Below are 18,089 nucleotides of genomic sequence, written 5' to 3' on the forward strand. Positions count from 1 at the left end.
GGGTTGGGGATTTAGCTCAGTGGTAGAGCGCTTGCCTAGCAAGCGCAAGGCCCTGGGTTTAGTCCCCAGCTCTGAAAAAAAAAAGAAAAAAAATAATGGAGGGCTTTAATGGCATAGCTCCCAACACCTGTCAATTTTTTTAGGAGTTACTCAACTGCAACTAATATCTACAATACAATCCTCACACCTAAGGTTCAGGGAACATCTCAGAATAAGGGACAGAAAGATTTTAAGAGCCAGGAATCCAGAAAGTCTGCTATGAGATTGTGTTGCAAAATATTTCCAAAATACACAGATAAATAGTTGAAACACACACACACACACACACACACACACACACACACACACACACATATATATATATATATATATATATATATATATATATATATATATATATATATATATTACTTAATTATTGATGACCAGTCCAAGTCTTTAACATAGAACTGTTTGGAAATTTTTACTTTGTAGCCATTGTCATTATTTGTATACCTTTTAATTTTCTTTTTATGTTTTATGTTGTTGTAGTATATAATGCACACATATTTACTATCACCATAAGAGTACAAAGATAAGCAAGGCAGATTAGGTCTACCCACCAGAATGTTCAGACACAGAACATGATAACGATTTGTACAATGTGATGCCAGAGGGATTAACTACACACAGAATTGAATTCAATATGAGAGAGATGTTTTCTGGTGAATGAAGAATTCCAGAGAACATGCTTTGGGGGAAGTGCATGTTGGATGAAACAAAAGACAGAACCAGAATATGCTTACTGGATTTAGCAAAGATTTTAAAGCTGAAAATTCTAGAATAACACAAGGAAAATGCCTATAACATGATGGGAGTAAGAATCACATAATATTGGTAGGAAACCAAGAAGCACATGAGAACCATGAATGTCATGGTTTGTGACTTGTTTTCAAGAACTGTGTACATTCATATATGTGTGTGCTTTATGTGTATGTGTTTGTCTGGTTTGACTGTCTGTGGGGGCAAGATCACATATGATAGGACAAAGTTGGCTCAATATATTTCAACAAAGGACACATATTAAAGAAACTGGTACAAAAAAAGTGACACTTGTAAATAACAAATTGTAATTTCAATTGACAAAATACTTTTCAGCCACATTAAGATGCAAATGAAACTCCTGATCAGAGTCACTACTTTGGTATCTTCATGTTTTAGCACCATCAAGGGTACTTTGTTTCTCCTCATTTTCCCCTTGGAGCAAGTTCTGCTCATTTATACCTTTACAGACTCTATTTTTTAAATTTATTTTTACAATTATATACAATATATTGTGATCCTATACTTTCCCCTTCAAAATACTCACCCCCCACCAACACACACACACACACACACACACACACACACTCAAACTGATCTCCATGTTCTTTGTCTTCTTTTATACTTTTGGCCAAAAGGTTAGTATATCCTGAAGTGTCTTCCTTATTTGTCCTATTGTGTTATTTCTTCAGAGCCATGTGTCACCATATATGCTGCAGGATATGTGGAATAACAAGAGGCCGAATCTTGGTTGCTTTGGTCCTTGGCTACTTACCATCCTTGTTTAAGTATTGTCTGAGAACTTATTAGTAAAATCATCTTCTTTAGAGATTTTAAAAATGTTTTAGATTTTGCTATGTCTTTGGGACCAGAACTGCTAAACTTCAGACATCTTTCTTATATCATAACCACCTGGTCAGAGAGGTACCACATGTCTGACATGGGGTTGTACACACATATTGACTACCAATCAAGAGAATGCACCACAAGCTTGTCCATAGGTCAATCTTATGGTGGCATTTTTCCAGTTAATATTTTCTCTCCCCAGAAATGATTAGGTTTAGTGTTGACAAGGCCTATTGAGACATGGGTTAGTGTTTAAATATGTCAGTATGTAACTTACTGAGAAAATTCTGAGAATTAGTGAAGATTTCCATGTCATAGATGGGTAGACAAAATATTATTGTATACAAAATATTGACTGTAGAATATGATAGGTTTCAATATAATTACATTGCTACATTTTTCTGTTTCGTTTTCAATTTTTAGTAATTTAAACCACGTGGATGCAAAGAATGATACAAAAATTTCACAATTTCTTCTCCTGGGAATTTCAGAGGACACAAATGGAGCCTGTCCTATTTAGACTGTTCCTGGTCATGTACGTAGTTACAGTGCTTGGGGACTTTGCTTATCATCTTGCTCACCATCTCAGACTCTTACCTGTACAGACCCATGTACTCCTCCTCTTCAACTTGCCACTTGTGGATATGTTTCTCCTCCACCACTGTACCGAAGATACTAGTGAACCTTGAATCACAATGTATAAAAACTGCATCACCCAAATGCTTCCCTTCATATTCTTTTCGGGACTGGATATCTTTCTATTTACCATAATGGCTTATGACTGATATGTTGCCATTTGTAAGCCCTTGCATTACAAAGTTGTCATGAATCCCAGATTCTGTGTGTTAAATGTTCTGATATCCTGGACAGTCAATGTCTTGCATGTCTCATTACAAGGCTTCATGGTTTTACAATTGTCCTACTGCACAGAATTGAAAATTTATCACTTTTTTCTGTGAGCTTAATCAGGTGTTACAACTTGCCTGTTCAGACAACCTCCTTGAGGTTCTTGTCGTGTATCTTTTACCTGTGTCGTTGGCAGCTGGATCCCTCATTGTCATCCTCTGCTCTTACTCTGAAATACTTTCCTGCATACATGCCATCTCACCAGCTCAAGGGAAGTACAAAGCATTTTCTACTTGTGCATCACATCTCTCAGTTGTCCCTTTATTTTATTGCACAGGAATAAGTCTATACCTGAGTTCTATTGCAACAGAAAACTCACAGAAAACAGAGCCCCAGTTTTGTACAGCGTGGTCATTCTATTTTGACATAGAAACAAATCACACCTGTTGAGTCTTAAGAAATCCCCATGAGTGCAGGATTCAGATCCTCATGTTGAGATCTGAATACACTGATCTGATGATGAAGTAGATTATGCTCCTTTTATTATATTATTGAAAGTTCTCTTTCTCTAAGCTCAGCTTCACTATTTGATTGATAATTCTATTTATTATATTTTATGATCAGTGAAATAGCCAACCATCCACACGTTGTCATTTTCTATATTTTGTCCAGAAAAACTTTAAAATTTTAAGACCTCTATTACCACGTTTAAGCATAATTTAACTTCAAATGGCATATATAACAAATAAATCTTCTGTTCTTTAAAATAATAATAAATGTTATTACTGTTAGGAAAACCTGCACTCAGCATACAAAGCTTTATATATAATTTTATAAAGGAAATCAGAAACTATAGTTTTTCAATGTGTATTCTTCATTTCATGGTATGTCATGAGCTTAAGCCCTTTGGGGTAATGTATTAGTATGTTATGGTTGGAGATTGGATTTTATTTCCATGCTCATTTTTTCCTTTTTAGATCACTAACATGTGTGTACCAGCATCTTGTAATCTAATGTTTGAAGTCTTAGCTATAATAAGACAAGAGAGTTATTAAAGGGGTAAATATGGTAACTAAAGAAGTCCAACTATTCCTGGTTATAAATGACATGATTCTCTGCTTAATAGAACCCAAGACTTTATCAAAAAACATCTTTTATATATAATAAACATGATCAGTAAAGGAACAGGATAAAAATTAAGGTAAAACTCAGTATCTTCTATATATACAAAAAAATGAACTTGGCTGAGTATCAAATCGGGGAAGTATCACACTCATGATAGCTGAAAAAAAATAAAGTACCCAGGAATAATGATAACAAAAGAAATGGAAGACCTCTGCAACAAAAACTTAAGACAGTGTAAAAAGAAACTAAAGAAAGTTGAAATGATGGTGAGACTTTCCATGGTCCAGGGTTGGCAGAATTACTATTGTGAACACTGTCAAAATTCTAATGTAATTCCTATCAAATTTTCGCATTATACGCAGAGTAAACACTGCTAAAAGTATGACAATACATGGCCTCAAACTATACTATAAGGCTGTAGTGAAAACGAAACCATTGTACTGTCATAAAACAGACATGTAGACCGATGAAACGGTGTAGCACTTTAAATGAGACCATCCCCCATAGGCTCTGGCATTTGAATATTTGATCCCTAGCTAGTATTGCTGTTTGGAGATGCTTTGGAGATCTGGGCTTGCTGGGGGAAGCATATCATCTGGGCCAGGTTTTGAGGTATAAAAGCCTCATGCAATTTCCTATTTGCTCTTGCTGCCTCCTGCTTGTGGTTCAAGATGTGAGCATATAGCCTCTGTTCATGCCATAATGCCGGCCACGTGTTACCATCGTGGACTCTTAAATCCTCTAGAAGTACAAGTAAACCCTTTTCCCTCTAAGTTGCCTTGGTCATGATATTTATCATGGCAATAGAAAAGTAGGTAACATAAATGGAATAGGGGATTCAGAAGTAAACCCACGTGGTTTTGGCAAGAGTATCTGAACATAAACTTGTTTTTGAAGACAGCCTTCTGTCCTAGCTACTGTGGGCTCATATGTGCAACTTCCGATGTTATGCAGCACACATCATCTTCTTGTAGTCACAGTCTCTGAATTTTATGAACTTTATGCTACCTCTTCTGTGATGATCTATGGGCCTTAGGAGGGGGACATATGCTAGAGGTGGCCCATTTATAGCTATTCTTAATTTTTTTTTTGAGCTGGGGACTGAACCCAGGGCCTTGCGCTTGCTAGGCAAGCGCTCTACCACTGAGCTAAATCCCCAACCCCCATTATTCTTAATTCTTTATTTTTCAGCATCTTCATCTCTCCACTTGGCCAATTGGAGATCTGTGTGTTCATTGCCATCTACTAAAAAATAGCCATGCTTCTCCAATGAGGGTTAAGAGATACATGAGTCTACGGTTACAATGGGAAATTAGTCTTGCCCAAACTCAAGCCAAACAAAAACCATGGAGAGGGGAGGTGAATATGAAGCCCCACCCCTATCTAAGAAGCTATTGGAAGAAGAAGAGCCATATTTTTAACTGTGTGAGTCTAGTGGCTCAACCATGCTGCAATGGGTGGCCACATACCTAAGAGTACATGTATAGCACAGTTCAAATTTGATGCATTTATTTTTTAAGAAAGCAAACAGAAAGTTGGGTGTGTAAAGGTGGTGGTGCAGATATGGGCTGAATTTGTGGTTAATGGGATCAAATACATCATTATGAAATCCTCAACAATTTTTTAATAAAAGAGGGAAAGATATCTGCTTAACAAATGGTGCTAACAAATAAGATATTCACCTGCAGAAGAATAAAATTAAATCTATGTTTCTCCCTCTGTATAAATTCAAACTGAAACAAAGGCCTTAATTTACAAGCTAAAATTATGAAACTGCCAAGAATAAAATCATAAGAAGTATACCTCAAGCTGTACCTATGAGAATCTTATAAGTGTTTTGACAGTTCAACATCTTGGAGAGGCTTCAGAAAAAGAAGGCCATAAATGCATGGAAACCTCCAGCTATCCAACCAACTTCATCAGTTGTAAAAGATAATGTGGACCAGTTCTATACTTATATCTGGCCAGTTGGTCCGTGGGAATTGCAATATCTTGTAGCATATGGAGCAGTTATGCATATATATCAAACTTATTGGTTCTTGAAATTTTTCAATTTTTTTTGGTGGTGCTTATCTTTATTTGTTTTATTGAATTTTTAAATTTACATTTCAAATGCTATTGCCTTTGAACCACCCACCCCGTCCTGCCTGCCTGTCCTGACATTCCCCTACAATGGGGTGTCCAGCCTTGGCAAGACCAAGGGCCTCGCCTCCCTCTGGTGCCCAATAAGGCCATCCTCTGCTACATATGCAACTAGAGCCATAGGACTATCCATATGTACTCTTTGGATGGTGGTTTAGACCCTGTGAGCTCTGGTTGATTTGGTATTGTTGTTCTTATGGGGTTGCAAACACCTTCAGCTCCTTCAGTCTAACTCCTCCAATAGGGACCCTTTTCTCAGTTAAATGGTTGGCTGCAAGCATTCACTTCTGTATTTGTCAAGCTCTGGCAGATCCTTTCAGGAGATAGCTATATCAGGCTCCTGTCAGCATGCACTTCTTGGCATCAGCAAGATTTTGTGGGTATGGTGGCTGTAGGTATATGGGCTGGATCTCCATGTGAGGCAGGTTCTGAATGGCCATTCCTTCAGTCTATGCTCCAAACTTTGTCTCTATATCCCCTCCTATGAATATTTTTGTTCTTCCTTCTAAGAAGGACTGAAGAAGTTGTCCTCCTTCTTGAGCTTCATGTGGTCTGTGGATGAATCTTGGGAAATCCAAGGTTTGGGGCTAATATCCCCTTATCAGTGAGTGCATGCGATGTGAGCTTTTATTGTGATTGGGTTACCTCACTCAGAATGATATTTTTGAGTTCCATCCATTTGCCTATGAATTTCATGAAGTTCTTGTTTTTAATAGCTGAGTAGTACTCCTTTGTGTACTACTTTTTTGTATCTATTCCTCTGTTGAAGGACAATTGGGTTCTTTCCAGCTTCTGGCTATTATAAGTAAGGCTGCTGTGAATTTAGTGGAGCATGTATTCTTGTTGTATGTTGGAGAATCTTTTGGGTATATGCCCAGGAGTGGTATAGCTGGGTCCTCAGGTAGTACTATGTCCAATTTTCTGAGGAACCTCCAGTATAATTTCCAGAGTGGTTGTACCAGCTTGCACTCCCAACAACAATGGAGGAGTATTCTTTCTCCACATCCTTGCCAGCATCTCTTGTCACCTGAGTTTTTTATCTTAGCCATTCTGACTGGTGTGAGGTGGAATCTTGGTGTTGTTTTGATTTGCACTTCCCTGATGACTAAAGATGTTGAACATTTCTTTAAGTATTTCTCAGCTGAACTCTCTGTACCCCATTTTTCATAGGGTTATTTGATTCTTTGGAGTCTAACTGCTTGAGTTCTTTGTATATATTGGATATTAACCATCTATCCCATGTAGGATTGGTAAAAATCTTTTCCCAATCTGTTGCTTGCTATTTGTCCTAATAACAGTGTCCTTTGCCTTAGAGAAGCTTTGCAATTTTATGAGGACCCATTTGTTGATTCATGATCTTAAAGCATCAGCCATCGGTGTTCTGTTCAGGAAATTTTCCCCAGTTCCTGTGGGCTGGAGGCTCTTCCGCATTTGTTCTTCTATTAGTTCAAGTGTATCTTGTTTTGTGTGGATGTCCTTAAACCACTTGTATTTGAGTTTTGTACAGGGTGATAAGAAGGGATAGATTTGCATTCTTCTACATGCTGACCTCCAGTTGAACCAGCACCATTTGTTGAAAATACTATCTTATTTCCCACTAAATGGTTTGCTCCTTTGTCACAGAGCAAATGACCATAGGTGTGTGGGTTCATTTCTGGGTCTTCAATTCTAATCCATTGATCTGACTGCCTGACTCTATACCAATATCATACAGGTTTTTTTTAAAAATCACTATTGCTCTGTACAGCTTGAGATCAGGGATGGTGATTCATCCAGAAGTTCTTTTATAGTAGAGGAGAGTTTTCCCTAACCTGGGTTATCTGTTATTCCAAATGAATTTGCAAATTGTTCTTTCTAACACTATGAAAAATTGAGTTGGAATTTTGATGGGCATTGCATTGAATTTATAATTCTGAAAATATAAAAGACACAGAAAACATTTCAGAAAAAAATTGAGTTTTTTTGGAAAATCATCCAGAAAATATAAAAGATGCAAAATATATTTCAGAAAAAAAATTTGAAGATTTTTGGGAAAATCATCCTGAAATTATAAAAGAGACAGAAAATATTTCAGAAAAAATTCAAGATTTTTGGGAAAATAATCTTGAAAATATAAAAGACACAGAAAATTTCTCTGAAAAATTTTGAATTTTTATGGGAAAATAATCCTCACAATATTAAAGACAGAAAATATTTAAGGAAAAAAAATGACAATTTTTTGGAAAATCATCCTGAAAATATAAAAGACAGAGAAAATATTTCAGAAAATAATTGAAGGGTTCTTTTTTGGAAAATCATCCTGAAAATATAAAAGACACAGAAATTATTTAAGAAAATGTTTGGAGCTGGGGATTTAGCTCAGTGGTAGAGCGCTTACCTAGGAAGCGCAAGGCCCTGGGTTCGGTCCCCAGCTCTGGAAAAAAAGAACCAAAAAAAAAAAAAAAAAAAAAAAAAAGAAAATGTTTGAAGGTTATTTTTTTTTAATTATCCTAAATATACTAAAGACAAAATATTTAAGGAAAAAATGATTTTTTTAAAAATCTTTTTAAAAATCTAAAAGATACAGAAAATATTTCAGAAAAACATTAAAGATTTTTTAGTAAAATAACCCTCAAAATATGAAGATACATGAAATATTTAAAGATAAAAATGGACAATTTTTGAGAAAATCATCCTGAAAATATAAAAGACACAGAAAATATATCAGAAAAAAATTGAAGATTTTTTTGGAAAAATCCTGAAAATATTAAAGATAGAGATATTTAAGGAAAAAAAATTGATGATTTTGGGAAAATCATACTGAAAATATAAAGGATACAGGAAATATATCAGAAAAAAATTCAAGATTTTTGGGAAAATAATCTTGAAAATATAAAAGACAAAGAAAGTATTTAACAAATAATTGAAGATTTTTTTGAAAATAATCCTGAAAATATTAAAGACAGAAAAAAATTTAAGGAAAATAATGACAATCTTAGGGAAAATAATCCTGAAAATATAAGAGACACAGAAAATATTTCAGAAAAAAATTAAAGATTTTTATTTTTGGAAAATAATCCTCAAAATATTAAAGGCAAAGAAAATATTTAAGGAAAAAATACACGATTTTTTTGGAAAATAATTTTGAAAATATAAAAGACAGAAAATATACCAGAAAAAAATTGAAGACTTTTTTTAGAAAATAATCCTCAAAATATTATTTGAAGAATTTTTTGGAAGATAATGCTCACAATATGAAAGTCACATAAAATATTTAAGGAAAAAATGACTATTTTTGGGAAAATATTCCTGAAAATATAAAAGACACAGAAAATACTTTACAAAAACCTTGAAGATTCTTTTTAGAAAATAATCCTGAACTATGACACGCAGAAAATATTTATGAAAAAAATTTGAAGAAATTCTTTAAAAATAATCCTCAAAATGTTTAAGACACAAAAATTATTTAAGGTAAAAATTGACAATTTTTGAGAAAATCATCCTGAAAATACAAAAGACACAGAAAAAAACTTCAGAAAACTAATCCTCAAAATATAAAGGACACAGAAAATATTTAAGAAAAAATGTGAAGGCTTTTTGAGAAAATAATTCTCAAAAATTAAAGAGAATATATTTAAGGAAAAAATGAGGACTACTGGGAAAATAATCCTGAAATTATAAACAACACAGAAAATATTTCTGGAAATAATTAAGGATTTTTGGGAAAATCTTCCTGAAATTATTAAAGATGCAGAAAATATTTCAGAAAAATTTTGAAGATTTTTGGAAAATCTTCCTGAAAATATAAAAGACAGAAAATATTTCAGAAAAAAATTGAAAATATTATTGCAAAATAATCTTCAATATAATAACAGAAATTATTTAAGGAAAAAAATTGATGATTTTTTGGAAAATAATCCTCAAAATATTGAAGACACAGAAAATATTTAAGGAAAAAAATTGACAAATTTTTTGAAAATAATTCTGAAAATATAGAGACAGAAAATATTTCCAAAAAATTCAACAGTTTTCAAGAAAGTAATCATGAAAATATAAGAGACAGAAAATATTTCAAAAAATTTGAAGATTTTTTGAAAAATAACCTTGAAAATATTAAAAACAGAAAATATTTTTAAAAAATGGACGATTTTTGGGACACAGAAAATATTTCAGAAAAAAATTGTAAATTATTTTTACCGAATAATCAATATATTAAAGACAGAAAATATTTAAAGGAAAAATTGTGGATTTTTTGGGAAATAATGCTCAAAATATTAAAGGCACAAAATATTTTACAAAAAATTTACCATTTTTTGGAAAATAATCCGGAAAATATAAAGACACAGAAAATATATCAGCAAAAATTTCATGATTTTCTTGGAAAATAATCGTCAAAATATTGAAGGCACTGAAAATATTAAAGAAAAAATTGACAATTTTTTTGGAATATCATACTGTAAATATAAAAACACAAAAATATTTCAGAAAACATTCAAAGATCTTTTTGGAAAATAATCCTCAAAATATTAGAGACACAGAAAATATTTAAGGAAAAAAATGATGATTTTTGGAGAAATCATTCTATACATATAGAAGACTCAAAAAATTTCAGAAAAAATTTAAAGATTATTTTGGAAAATAATCGTCAAAATATTGTAAACACAGAAAATATTTAAAGAAAAAATGACAATTTTTTGGAAAATAATTCTGAAAAAAAACACAGACAATGTATCTGCAAAAACTTGATGATTTTCTTGGAAAATAATCCTCAAACTATTGAAGACACAGAAAATATTTAAGAATAAAAGTGATTTTTGGGAAAATCATCTTGAAATTATAAAAGACACAAAATAATTTTCAAAATATTAAAGAAATGGAAAATATTTAAAAAAAAATTGTCGATTTTTAAAAAAAAGAATCATCCTGAAAACATAAAAGACACCAAAAATATTTATGAAAAAATTAGAAGAATTTTTTTGGAAAATAATCCTCAAAATATTAAAGACAGAAAATATTTAAGAAAAAATTGAATTTTAAAAAATCATCCTGAAAATATAAAAGATACAGAATATATTTCAGAAAAATTTGAAGTTTTTGGGAAAATAATCCTCAAAATATTAAAGACAAAAAATATTTAATGAAAAATTGATGATTTTTGGGAAATCACCTTGAAATATAAAAGTGAAAAAAAAATCAGAAAAAAATTTCAAGATTTTTTTGGAAAATTATCCTCTAAATATTAAAGACACAAAATACTTAAGGAAAACAATGGCAGTTCTTTGGTAAAACATTCTGAAAATATAAAAGATAACTAAATGTTTAAGAAAAAAAGTAGAAGACTTTTTGGAAAATAATTCTCAAAATACTAAAAACACAGAAAATACTAAAGGAAAAAATTGATGATTTTTGGGAAAATCATATTTTTAGAAATTTCCCCCCAAAATCTTTAATTTTATTACCAATGTTTTCTGTCTCTCTTATTTTCAGGATGATTTTCCACAAATCTTCAAACTTTCCTGTAATATTTTCTTTCCTCTTAAATTTCCTGGATTACTTGCTTACAAATCTTCAATTTTTCTGAGGTATTTTCTGTGTCTTTTACATTTTCTGGATTATTTTCTCACAAAACTTCAATTTTAATAACAATGTTTTCAATATTAATATGTTCTCCAACATTTTCCACATATCTCTAATTTTTTTTCTGAAATAGTTCCTGTGTCTTTTATATTTCCAGAATTTTTTTCCCCAAAATCTTCAATTTTACTACCACTGTTTTCTGTCTTTCATAGTTTCAGGATGATTTTCCACAAATCTTCAATTTTTCCTGTATTATTTTTTGTTTCTTTTATACTTCCTGGGTTATTTGCTCACAATCTTCGATTTTTTTCCTTAAGTACTTTCTTTCATATTTTCAGGATTTCATATCTTCAACTTTATTATCAATGTTGCCATCTTAATTATTTTCTGGATGATTTTCCATAAATTTTCAATTTTTTTCTGATGTATTGTCTGTGTCTTTTATATTTGCTGGATTATTTTCTCACAAATATGCAAGTTTACTAGCAATGTTTTCAGTCTTTACTATGTTTACCATGATTCTCCACAAATCTTCATTTTTTTCTGAAATAGTTCTTTTATATTTTCAGGAATTTTTAACCCAAAATCTTGAATTTTATTACCAATGTTTTCCATCTTTTGTATTCTCAGGATGATTTTCCACAAATCTTCAATTTTTCTTGTGACATTTTCTGTTTGTTTTATATTTCCTCGATTATTTGCTCACAAATCTTCAATTTTATCTGAAGTATTCTCTCTCTTTCATATTTTCAGGATTCCCCCCACAACACACACAAAATCTTCAATTCTATTACCAATGTTGCTGTCTTTCATATTGTCCAGATGTTTTCCACAAAGCTTCAATTTTTTTCAGAAGTATTTTCTGTGTCTTTTATATTTGCTGGATTATTTTCTCACGAATCTTCATTTTTTTCCTGAAATAGTGTTTTTTTTTGTTTTGTTTTGTTTTGTTTTTGTTTTTTTAATTTTCAGGATTTTCTCCCCAAAATCTTCAATTTTATTACCAATATTTTCCGGCTTTGGTATCTTCAGGATGATTATCCATGAATCTTCAAACTTTCCTGTAATATTTTCTGTTTGTTTTATATTTCCTGGATTTGCTCACAAATCTTCAAATTTTTTCTGAAGTATTTTTTCTGTCTTTCATATTTTCAGGATCCCCCCCCCCAAATCTTCAATTTTATTTCCAATGTTGCCATCTGAAATATTTTCCCCAAATCTTCGAATTTTTTCCAGAAGTATTTTCGATGTCTTTTATATTTGCTGGATTATTTTCTCACAAATCTGCAAGTTTAATAGCAATGCTTTCAGTTTCCACTATGTCCACCATGCTTTTCCACAAATCTACATTTTTCTCAGAAATATTTCCTGTGTCTTTTATATTTTCAGGATCTCCCCTCCCCCCAAATCTTGAATTTTATTACCTATGTTTTCTGGCTTTCGTATTTTCAGTATGATTTTCCACAAACTTCAATTTTTCCTGTAATATTTTCTGTTTCTTTTATACTTCCTGGATTACTTGTTCACAAATCTTCATTTTTGTTTCTGAAGTATTTTCTTTGTCTTTCATATTTTCAGGGTTCCCCCCCCTAAAATCTTCAATTTTATTACCAATGTTGCTGTCTTTCATATGTTCTGGATGATTTCTCACAAATCTTCAAATTTTTTTAAAAAGTATTTTCTGTTTCTCTTATATGTGCTGGATTATTTTCTCACAAATCTCCAAGTTTAATGACAATGTTTTCAGTCTTTACTATGTCCACCAAGATTAGGACAGGACCAGGTATTCAGGTGCCATTTCCGGTTTTCCCCGACGCCTGGCGACTACATTTCTGTTTTGTTTCCTAGCCCAGGAGGCGTGGCCTCGGTGACTGACAGCCGCGGAATGTCGCGTGCGTAGGACAAACGCGGAGGCTGCATTTCTGTTTTTTCCCCGAGACCACTTCCGGTTTCGAGGGGAAATGGGCGCGGCCTGCGCAGGGTCACGTTGGGGTCTGGGGTCGGTGGGTGTGGCCGGTCCGCCATGTTGGCCGCTTTGTGGGCCGCGCTACGCGTCTATGCCGTGGGCGTCGCGGTGACGATGGTGCAGTTGCTACGCCGCCTGCGCGGGGGCTTCCGGCCTCCGGGTAAGCCGGGGTCGCAACGGGGTCGGCGAGGGTCGCGGCCGGGGGTCGTGGGAAACGACGGAAACACACTGGCCCTGGCTCCCGGCGAAACCGGAAGTGGCTCGTTTGGGATCATCCGGGTGTTTCTGGGGCGCACGGATATATCGGTGGGGGGTCACCAGGGTTAGGGTGGGGTCACGCGGGAATTTCTGGAAACAGCGGGGACCGAGAAAAAGGCGGTAACCTTGTTAGCCCCGCCTCCCGGCGGAACCGGAAGTTGCATTTCTAGGGTTGTGGGAGGTTCCTGGCGGTGTTTCCGGCCTGGGAGAGGTCACTGGGAGTCACGCGGGATCTGCGGGGTCGACTGTCCGACCCCTGAGCCCCAGGGACCCGATAGCTCCTTGGTTGGAGACAGGGCAGTAAGTCCCACCTCTGCTAGGCAGCTATGAATATTTAAATCATAAATTTGCATATTATAATATTACTTTTCGAAAATCAGAAATCTCTTTTATACCCTGGTCCCAGGTGATGTCACTTCGATCCGGCTTCGAATTTGATTAATGTTCGTCAATATTAATGGACCCACAGCTCGATTTTAAGCCAGTTTATAGTGACATCAATCATGAATAGTAATAAGCGGCTCTGAATATCCACACTCCCCCTCCCAATGGGCGGATCCTGAGCGGAAGCCCAAGGCCCCGCCCAGCACCCAGGGCTTTCCTAGGAGCCCAAGGCAGACAGGACATTCCCTCCCCTGCTCAGGCTACACCCACAGCAAGTCCTGCCTCCAACTTCAGTTTTCACACTGGACACAAAGCCCTGGCCTGCGCTACCTGTCACTAGAGGGCGGGGCTTAGGTCTCTGACCCTCATGTTTACCTGCTGGGCTTACCACCATGTTAATGAGTTCATTTGCATAGCAGCTTTGTGAATATTCTCGAGCTGATTTGCACATTTACCGGCTGATTTGCATATTCAAATGACCCGGACAGGGTATTGGCAGGGGAAGCCCGACCCGGTGGGATCAGCGCAGCTTGGTGTGATGGTAGCCTTGTTGCCGACCCCAACATCGCCCTTGGGCTGACATCGCACTGTACTGAAGTCCTGCCCACCCACTGTCTCCTCACCCTGATGTCACGATTATCCCGCCCCTGCTGACCCTGTTCCTTCCTGTCCTCACCTCTCACCAAGACCCCGCCCCTCCTGGTGACCCCACCCGTAATGACTCCACCCATGCTTACACACACACACACACACACACACACACACACACACACACACCCACACCCCTCCCTATGTGGCTGATCCTACTCCTGCCTCTCACCTCCCCTCCCACTGGCCCTACTCCTAACTCCGCCCCCTCTGCCCAGAGCTACCCCTGCAGGCGGACCGCGTGGCCATCGTGACTGGGGCGACCAGGGGTGTCGGGCTGAGCACTGCATGCCAGCTGGCGAGGCTAGGAATGCGTGTCATCGTGGGTGAGATGGAGGGCCTAGGCTAACCGGGGGGAGGGGGGGAAGTGGGTGAGTGGAGTGGGCTGGACTAACAGGGATGAGGAGTGGGGATAGGGCAGCCTGTGCTAATAGGGGCCATGGGAGGGGTGGCCTGGGCTAATGGGGGGGGTCAGTGGTCCAGCCTGAGCTGGGTTAAGAGGGCACAGCTGGGGTAACTGGGAGTTAGGCTAAGCGTGGCTGTCTGGGACAGCATGGGAAGGGAAGGAAGGCCACCTGGTGCCACCCTGGGGCAGTGAAAACAACACAGGCCAGCCTGGGCTACTCCAGGCTAATATAGGCTGGCCTACATTATCCGGGTCCAACCTGGGCCAGCAGGAGATGAAAGCAGTCAGGCCTGGGCTAAGCCACCCAGGGAAACCTGAAGTCGCCCCCTACCCGTGGCCTGACTGGGTCCATCCTGGGCTAACCCTGGGACAATGGGAGGAGGGCGGTGAGTGTGTTCCAGCCTGGGCTACCCTGGGAAACCCAGGCTGTCCTGGGGTAACCTGGTGTAACTGGGTCCAGCCCCGGCTACCCTGGAGGGGCGGTGGCCATCGTGTTCCCCTTCCCTACCCCATCTCTCGCAGCTGGGAACGATGAGCACAGAGGCCATGAGGTCGTTGCCAGGATCCAGGAGGAGTCTGGACCTGAGAGTGGTAAGGGGTGGGGCCTGTGGGGTAAGGGGCGGGGCATTGGGGCAAATGGAAGCCAGGGTGAGTGAGGCATGGGGTAGGTAGGGTTTGGGATGGTGGGGGCCAAAGGGACAGTTGTAGCTTGGGTAGAGCATGGCATGAACAGGTCTTATATTGGGCGTGGCCTAAGGCACAGGTGAGGGGTCCTTTGATGGGCGTCTGTGGGACCTGGATGTAGGGTTGGGGTTCCAGGACAGCAGGGGAGATGGGGTCAGGCAGAGACTCCTTAGGCTGGGCCTTGCATGGAGGTGGGGCTTGCACGTGGCGTGGCCTTTGGGATTAGGTGGGCGGGGCTTCGGAGACAAGTGTGCATGGGAGTTGGGGGGACGATCCCCAGGAGGGACGATCCACAGGAGGGCGTAGCCGGGGCATCCATCCGCCCCACAGGAAGGGACATTATCCCGTGACCCCGCCCCTGGCACCCACTCCCAGCCCACTTCCTGTTTCTGGACCTGGCTTCGCTGTCTTCCGTCCGCAGCTTTGTGCGCAACTTTGAGGCCACAGCACTGCCACTGCACCTGCTCATCAACAACGGTGAGGGCAGGGCCTGGGGTGGGGGCACAGTGCTGACTGGCTCCTGATATCTTCACTGTGGGCCTCTGACATCGCCCAGATACATGGGCCAGAATCACACAGGCCACATTTGCATATGCAAATCAGCCTGTGACTTTTAATTGCCAGCCAGCAAATCAGACCGTTAATATGCATGGAGAAATCTTATCAGGAATATTTCCAAGTGTGCGAAACACCCTGTTTTGTGGATTTTTTTCCACGTGGGTGAGACTGACCTTTTCCCGTTTCTGTCCTTCCCGGATATGTCACTTCCAGGTTGGTGGGACCTGGAAGAACTTCCTGTGGGTGTGTCTTCTTGGTCCCATTGATTTTTTCCTGGTGGGCAGGACTTCTTGTCTCCTGTCTCTACTCGTTTCCTGTGAGCCTGCCTCCTGTGTGACTTGTCCTTGACCTCACCCCACCCCCTGCAGCCGGTGTTATGCTGGACCCGAGTGGCAACACCAAGGACGGATTCGAGCGCCACGTGGGCGTGAACTTTTTAGGCCACTTCCTGCTGACTTCCCTGCTGTTGCCAGCCCTGCGGGCCTCTGGGCACCAGGGACGCAAGTCGCGCGTCATCACTGTCTGCTCCTCCACTCACTGGGTGGGCCAGGCGGATGTGGCCAGGCTGCTGGGGCAGAGGTGAGCACTGGGGGAAGGGAGGAGAACTTTGCTCAGAGAGCATGCCCTCGGGGTTTGTCATAGCTGCTGGGGCAGAGCATGGCGGAGTTGGCAGGTGCGGGGCCTGGGTGAGGACAAGGCCTGGGAGGTGCCCCAGATGACATCACTTCTTGTTGATTGGTGAGGCGGAGACGTCTTTCCTGCATCTTCTCCAGGCCTGGTAAGGGCCAAGATGTCCCCACACTTATTGGGGTGATTTGCATGCTCAAATGACCCAGGTAGCCATGTTAGCTTGTGCATATTAATGACTTGATTTGTATATTCAAGAGAGGGCGGCCATTGTGGTGAGTGAAGGGTGGACAGGTTGGTGATACTACCTAGGTGGTGATTGACAGGTGTTTGGGGCTATGGTGTCATCAGAAGTTTAACAGGTGGGTGGGGCCCAGGGCATGACTGACAGTTTGGTGGGGACGTGTCATCCCATATTTGACAGACAGGTGGGTGGGACCCCAGGCTGTGGCTGGCAGGTGGACTGGGCTGAGATGACGCCCTCCCCATTCTCTGGGTGGGCGTGTCCTGGCCACCACTGCCCTGGGTACCACCCTGACCCAGACCCTGCCCCACAGCCCTGCCCCCTGTGCCCTGGCTGCATACGCTGGCAGCAAACTGGCCCTGGCTCTGTTCTCCTTGCGGCTGCAGCGCTTGCTCAGTGCCCTGGGCGACCCTGTCACTGCCAACATTGTCGACCCAGGCGTGGTTGACACCGCACTCTTCGCCCATGCTGGGTGGGGGACCCGCGCAGTGCAGCGCTTCCTGGGATGGCTGCTGTTCAAGGTGGGTGGTGCCCAGACCCTACAAACCCTGTGTGACTCCTGTGTTGCACCTGTGGCCTCTGTGTGACCCACGACCCCAAAGACCGTCATGACCTTACATGACTCTCATTGACCCCTAGTTACCCCCATTGGCCCCTAATGACCTCATTGACCACACCGTCAGTAGTCACACTGATGAACCCACTATGACCCCAAGTGGCCCCACAGTGACCTCCGCTGTTCTCCACCCCTCTCCCCTGCAGACCCCCGATGAGGGGGCTTGGACCTCAGTGTATGCAGCAGCATCGCCCAAGCTCGAAGGGATCGGAGGTCGCTACCTGCGGGACGAGGCGGAGGCTGAGGTGCTGGGGGCTGCGAGAGACCTGGAGCTGCAGGGGCATCTGTGGGCAGAGTCTTGTAGACTGACTGGCGCGGCCTGGGTGGCGGTCGGGGAATAAAGGTGTCATCTTCCTGCTGCCTCAGATCCTCACTCTCCTGT

The 18,089-nt window shown here is 39.5% G+C and overlaps 1 protein-coding gene and 1 pseudogene across 11 annotated transcripts; both read left to right on the plus strand.

Annotated features, from left to right (window-relative positions):
* Or7a43-ps1 (olfactory receptor family 7 subfamily A member 43, pseudogene 1) lies at positions 2,084-2,874 on the plus strand (annotated as a pseudogene).
* Dhrsx (dehydrogenase/reductase X-linked) lies at positions 13,321-18,074 on the plus strand. Of its 11 annotated transcripts, none has more exons than NM_001400919.1 (7): positions 13,321-13,442; positions 14,791-14,898; positions 15,501-15,569; positions 16,038-16,139; positions 16,589-16,799; positions 17,405-17,612; positions 17,854-18,072. In NM_001400919.1, exons 1-7 carry the CDS (start codon positions 13,340-13,342, stop codon positions 18,046-18,048), a joined length of 996 nt encoding a protein of 331 aa, NP_001387848.1. In that variant the 5' UTR covers positions 13,321-13,339; the 3' UTR covers positions 18,049-18,072. The 11 variants fall into 11 exon arrangements, with proteins under 11 accessions (NP_001387848.1, NP_001099384.2, XP_087434063.1 ...); XM_087577937.1 differs by having other exon boundaries at positions 13,322-13,442; positions 17,478-17,612; positions 17,854-18,074; XM_087577938.1 differs by lacking the exon at positions 13,321-13,442 and adding an exon at positions 13,721-13,840 and having other exon boundaries at positions 17,854-18,074.
* Positions 18,075-18,089: the final 15 nt, after the last annotated feature.

Source organism: Rattus norvegicus, chromosome 12, assembly GCF_021556685.1.
Source record: "Rattus norvegicus strain SHRSP/BbbUtx chromosome 12, alternate assembly SHRSP_T2T, whole genome shotgun sequence".
Lineage (NCBI taxonomy): Eukaryota > Metazoa > Chordata > Mammalia > Rodentia > Muridae > Rattus > Rattus norvegicus.

Coding starts and splice junctions, on each gene's coding strand:
- Dhrsx (NM_001400919.1), top strand. CDS start 13,340: ATGTTGGCCGCTTTGTGGGCCGCGCTACGCGTCTATGCCGTGGGCGTC. Junction 16,800..17,404: donor GCCAGGCTGCTGGGGCAGAG/GTGAGCACTGGG, acceptor CCTGCCCCACAG/CCCTGCCCCCTGTGCCCTGG. Junction 17,613..17,853: donor TGGGATGGCTGCTGTTCAAG/GTGGGTGGTGCC, acceptor TCTCCCCTGCAG/ACCCCCGATGAGGGGGCTTG.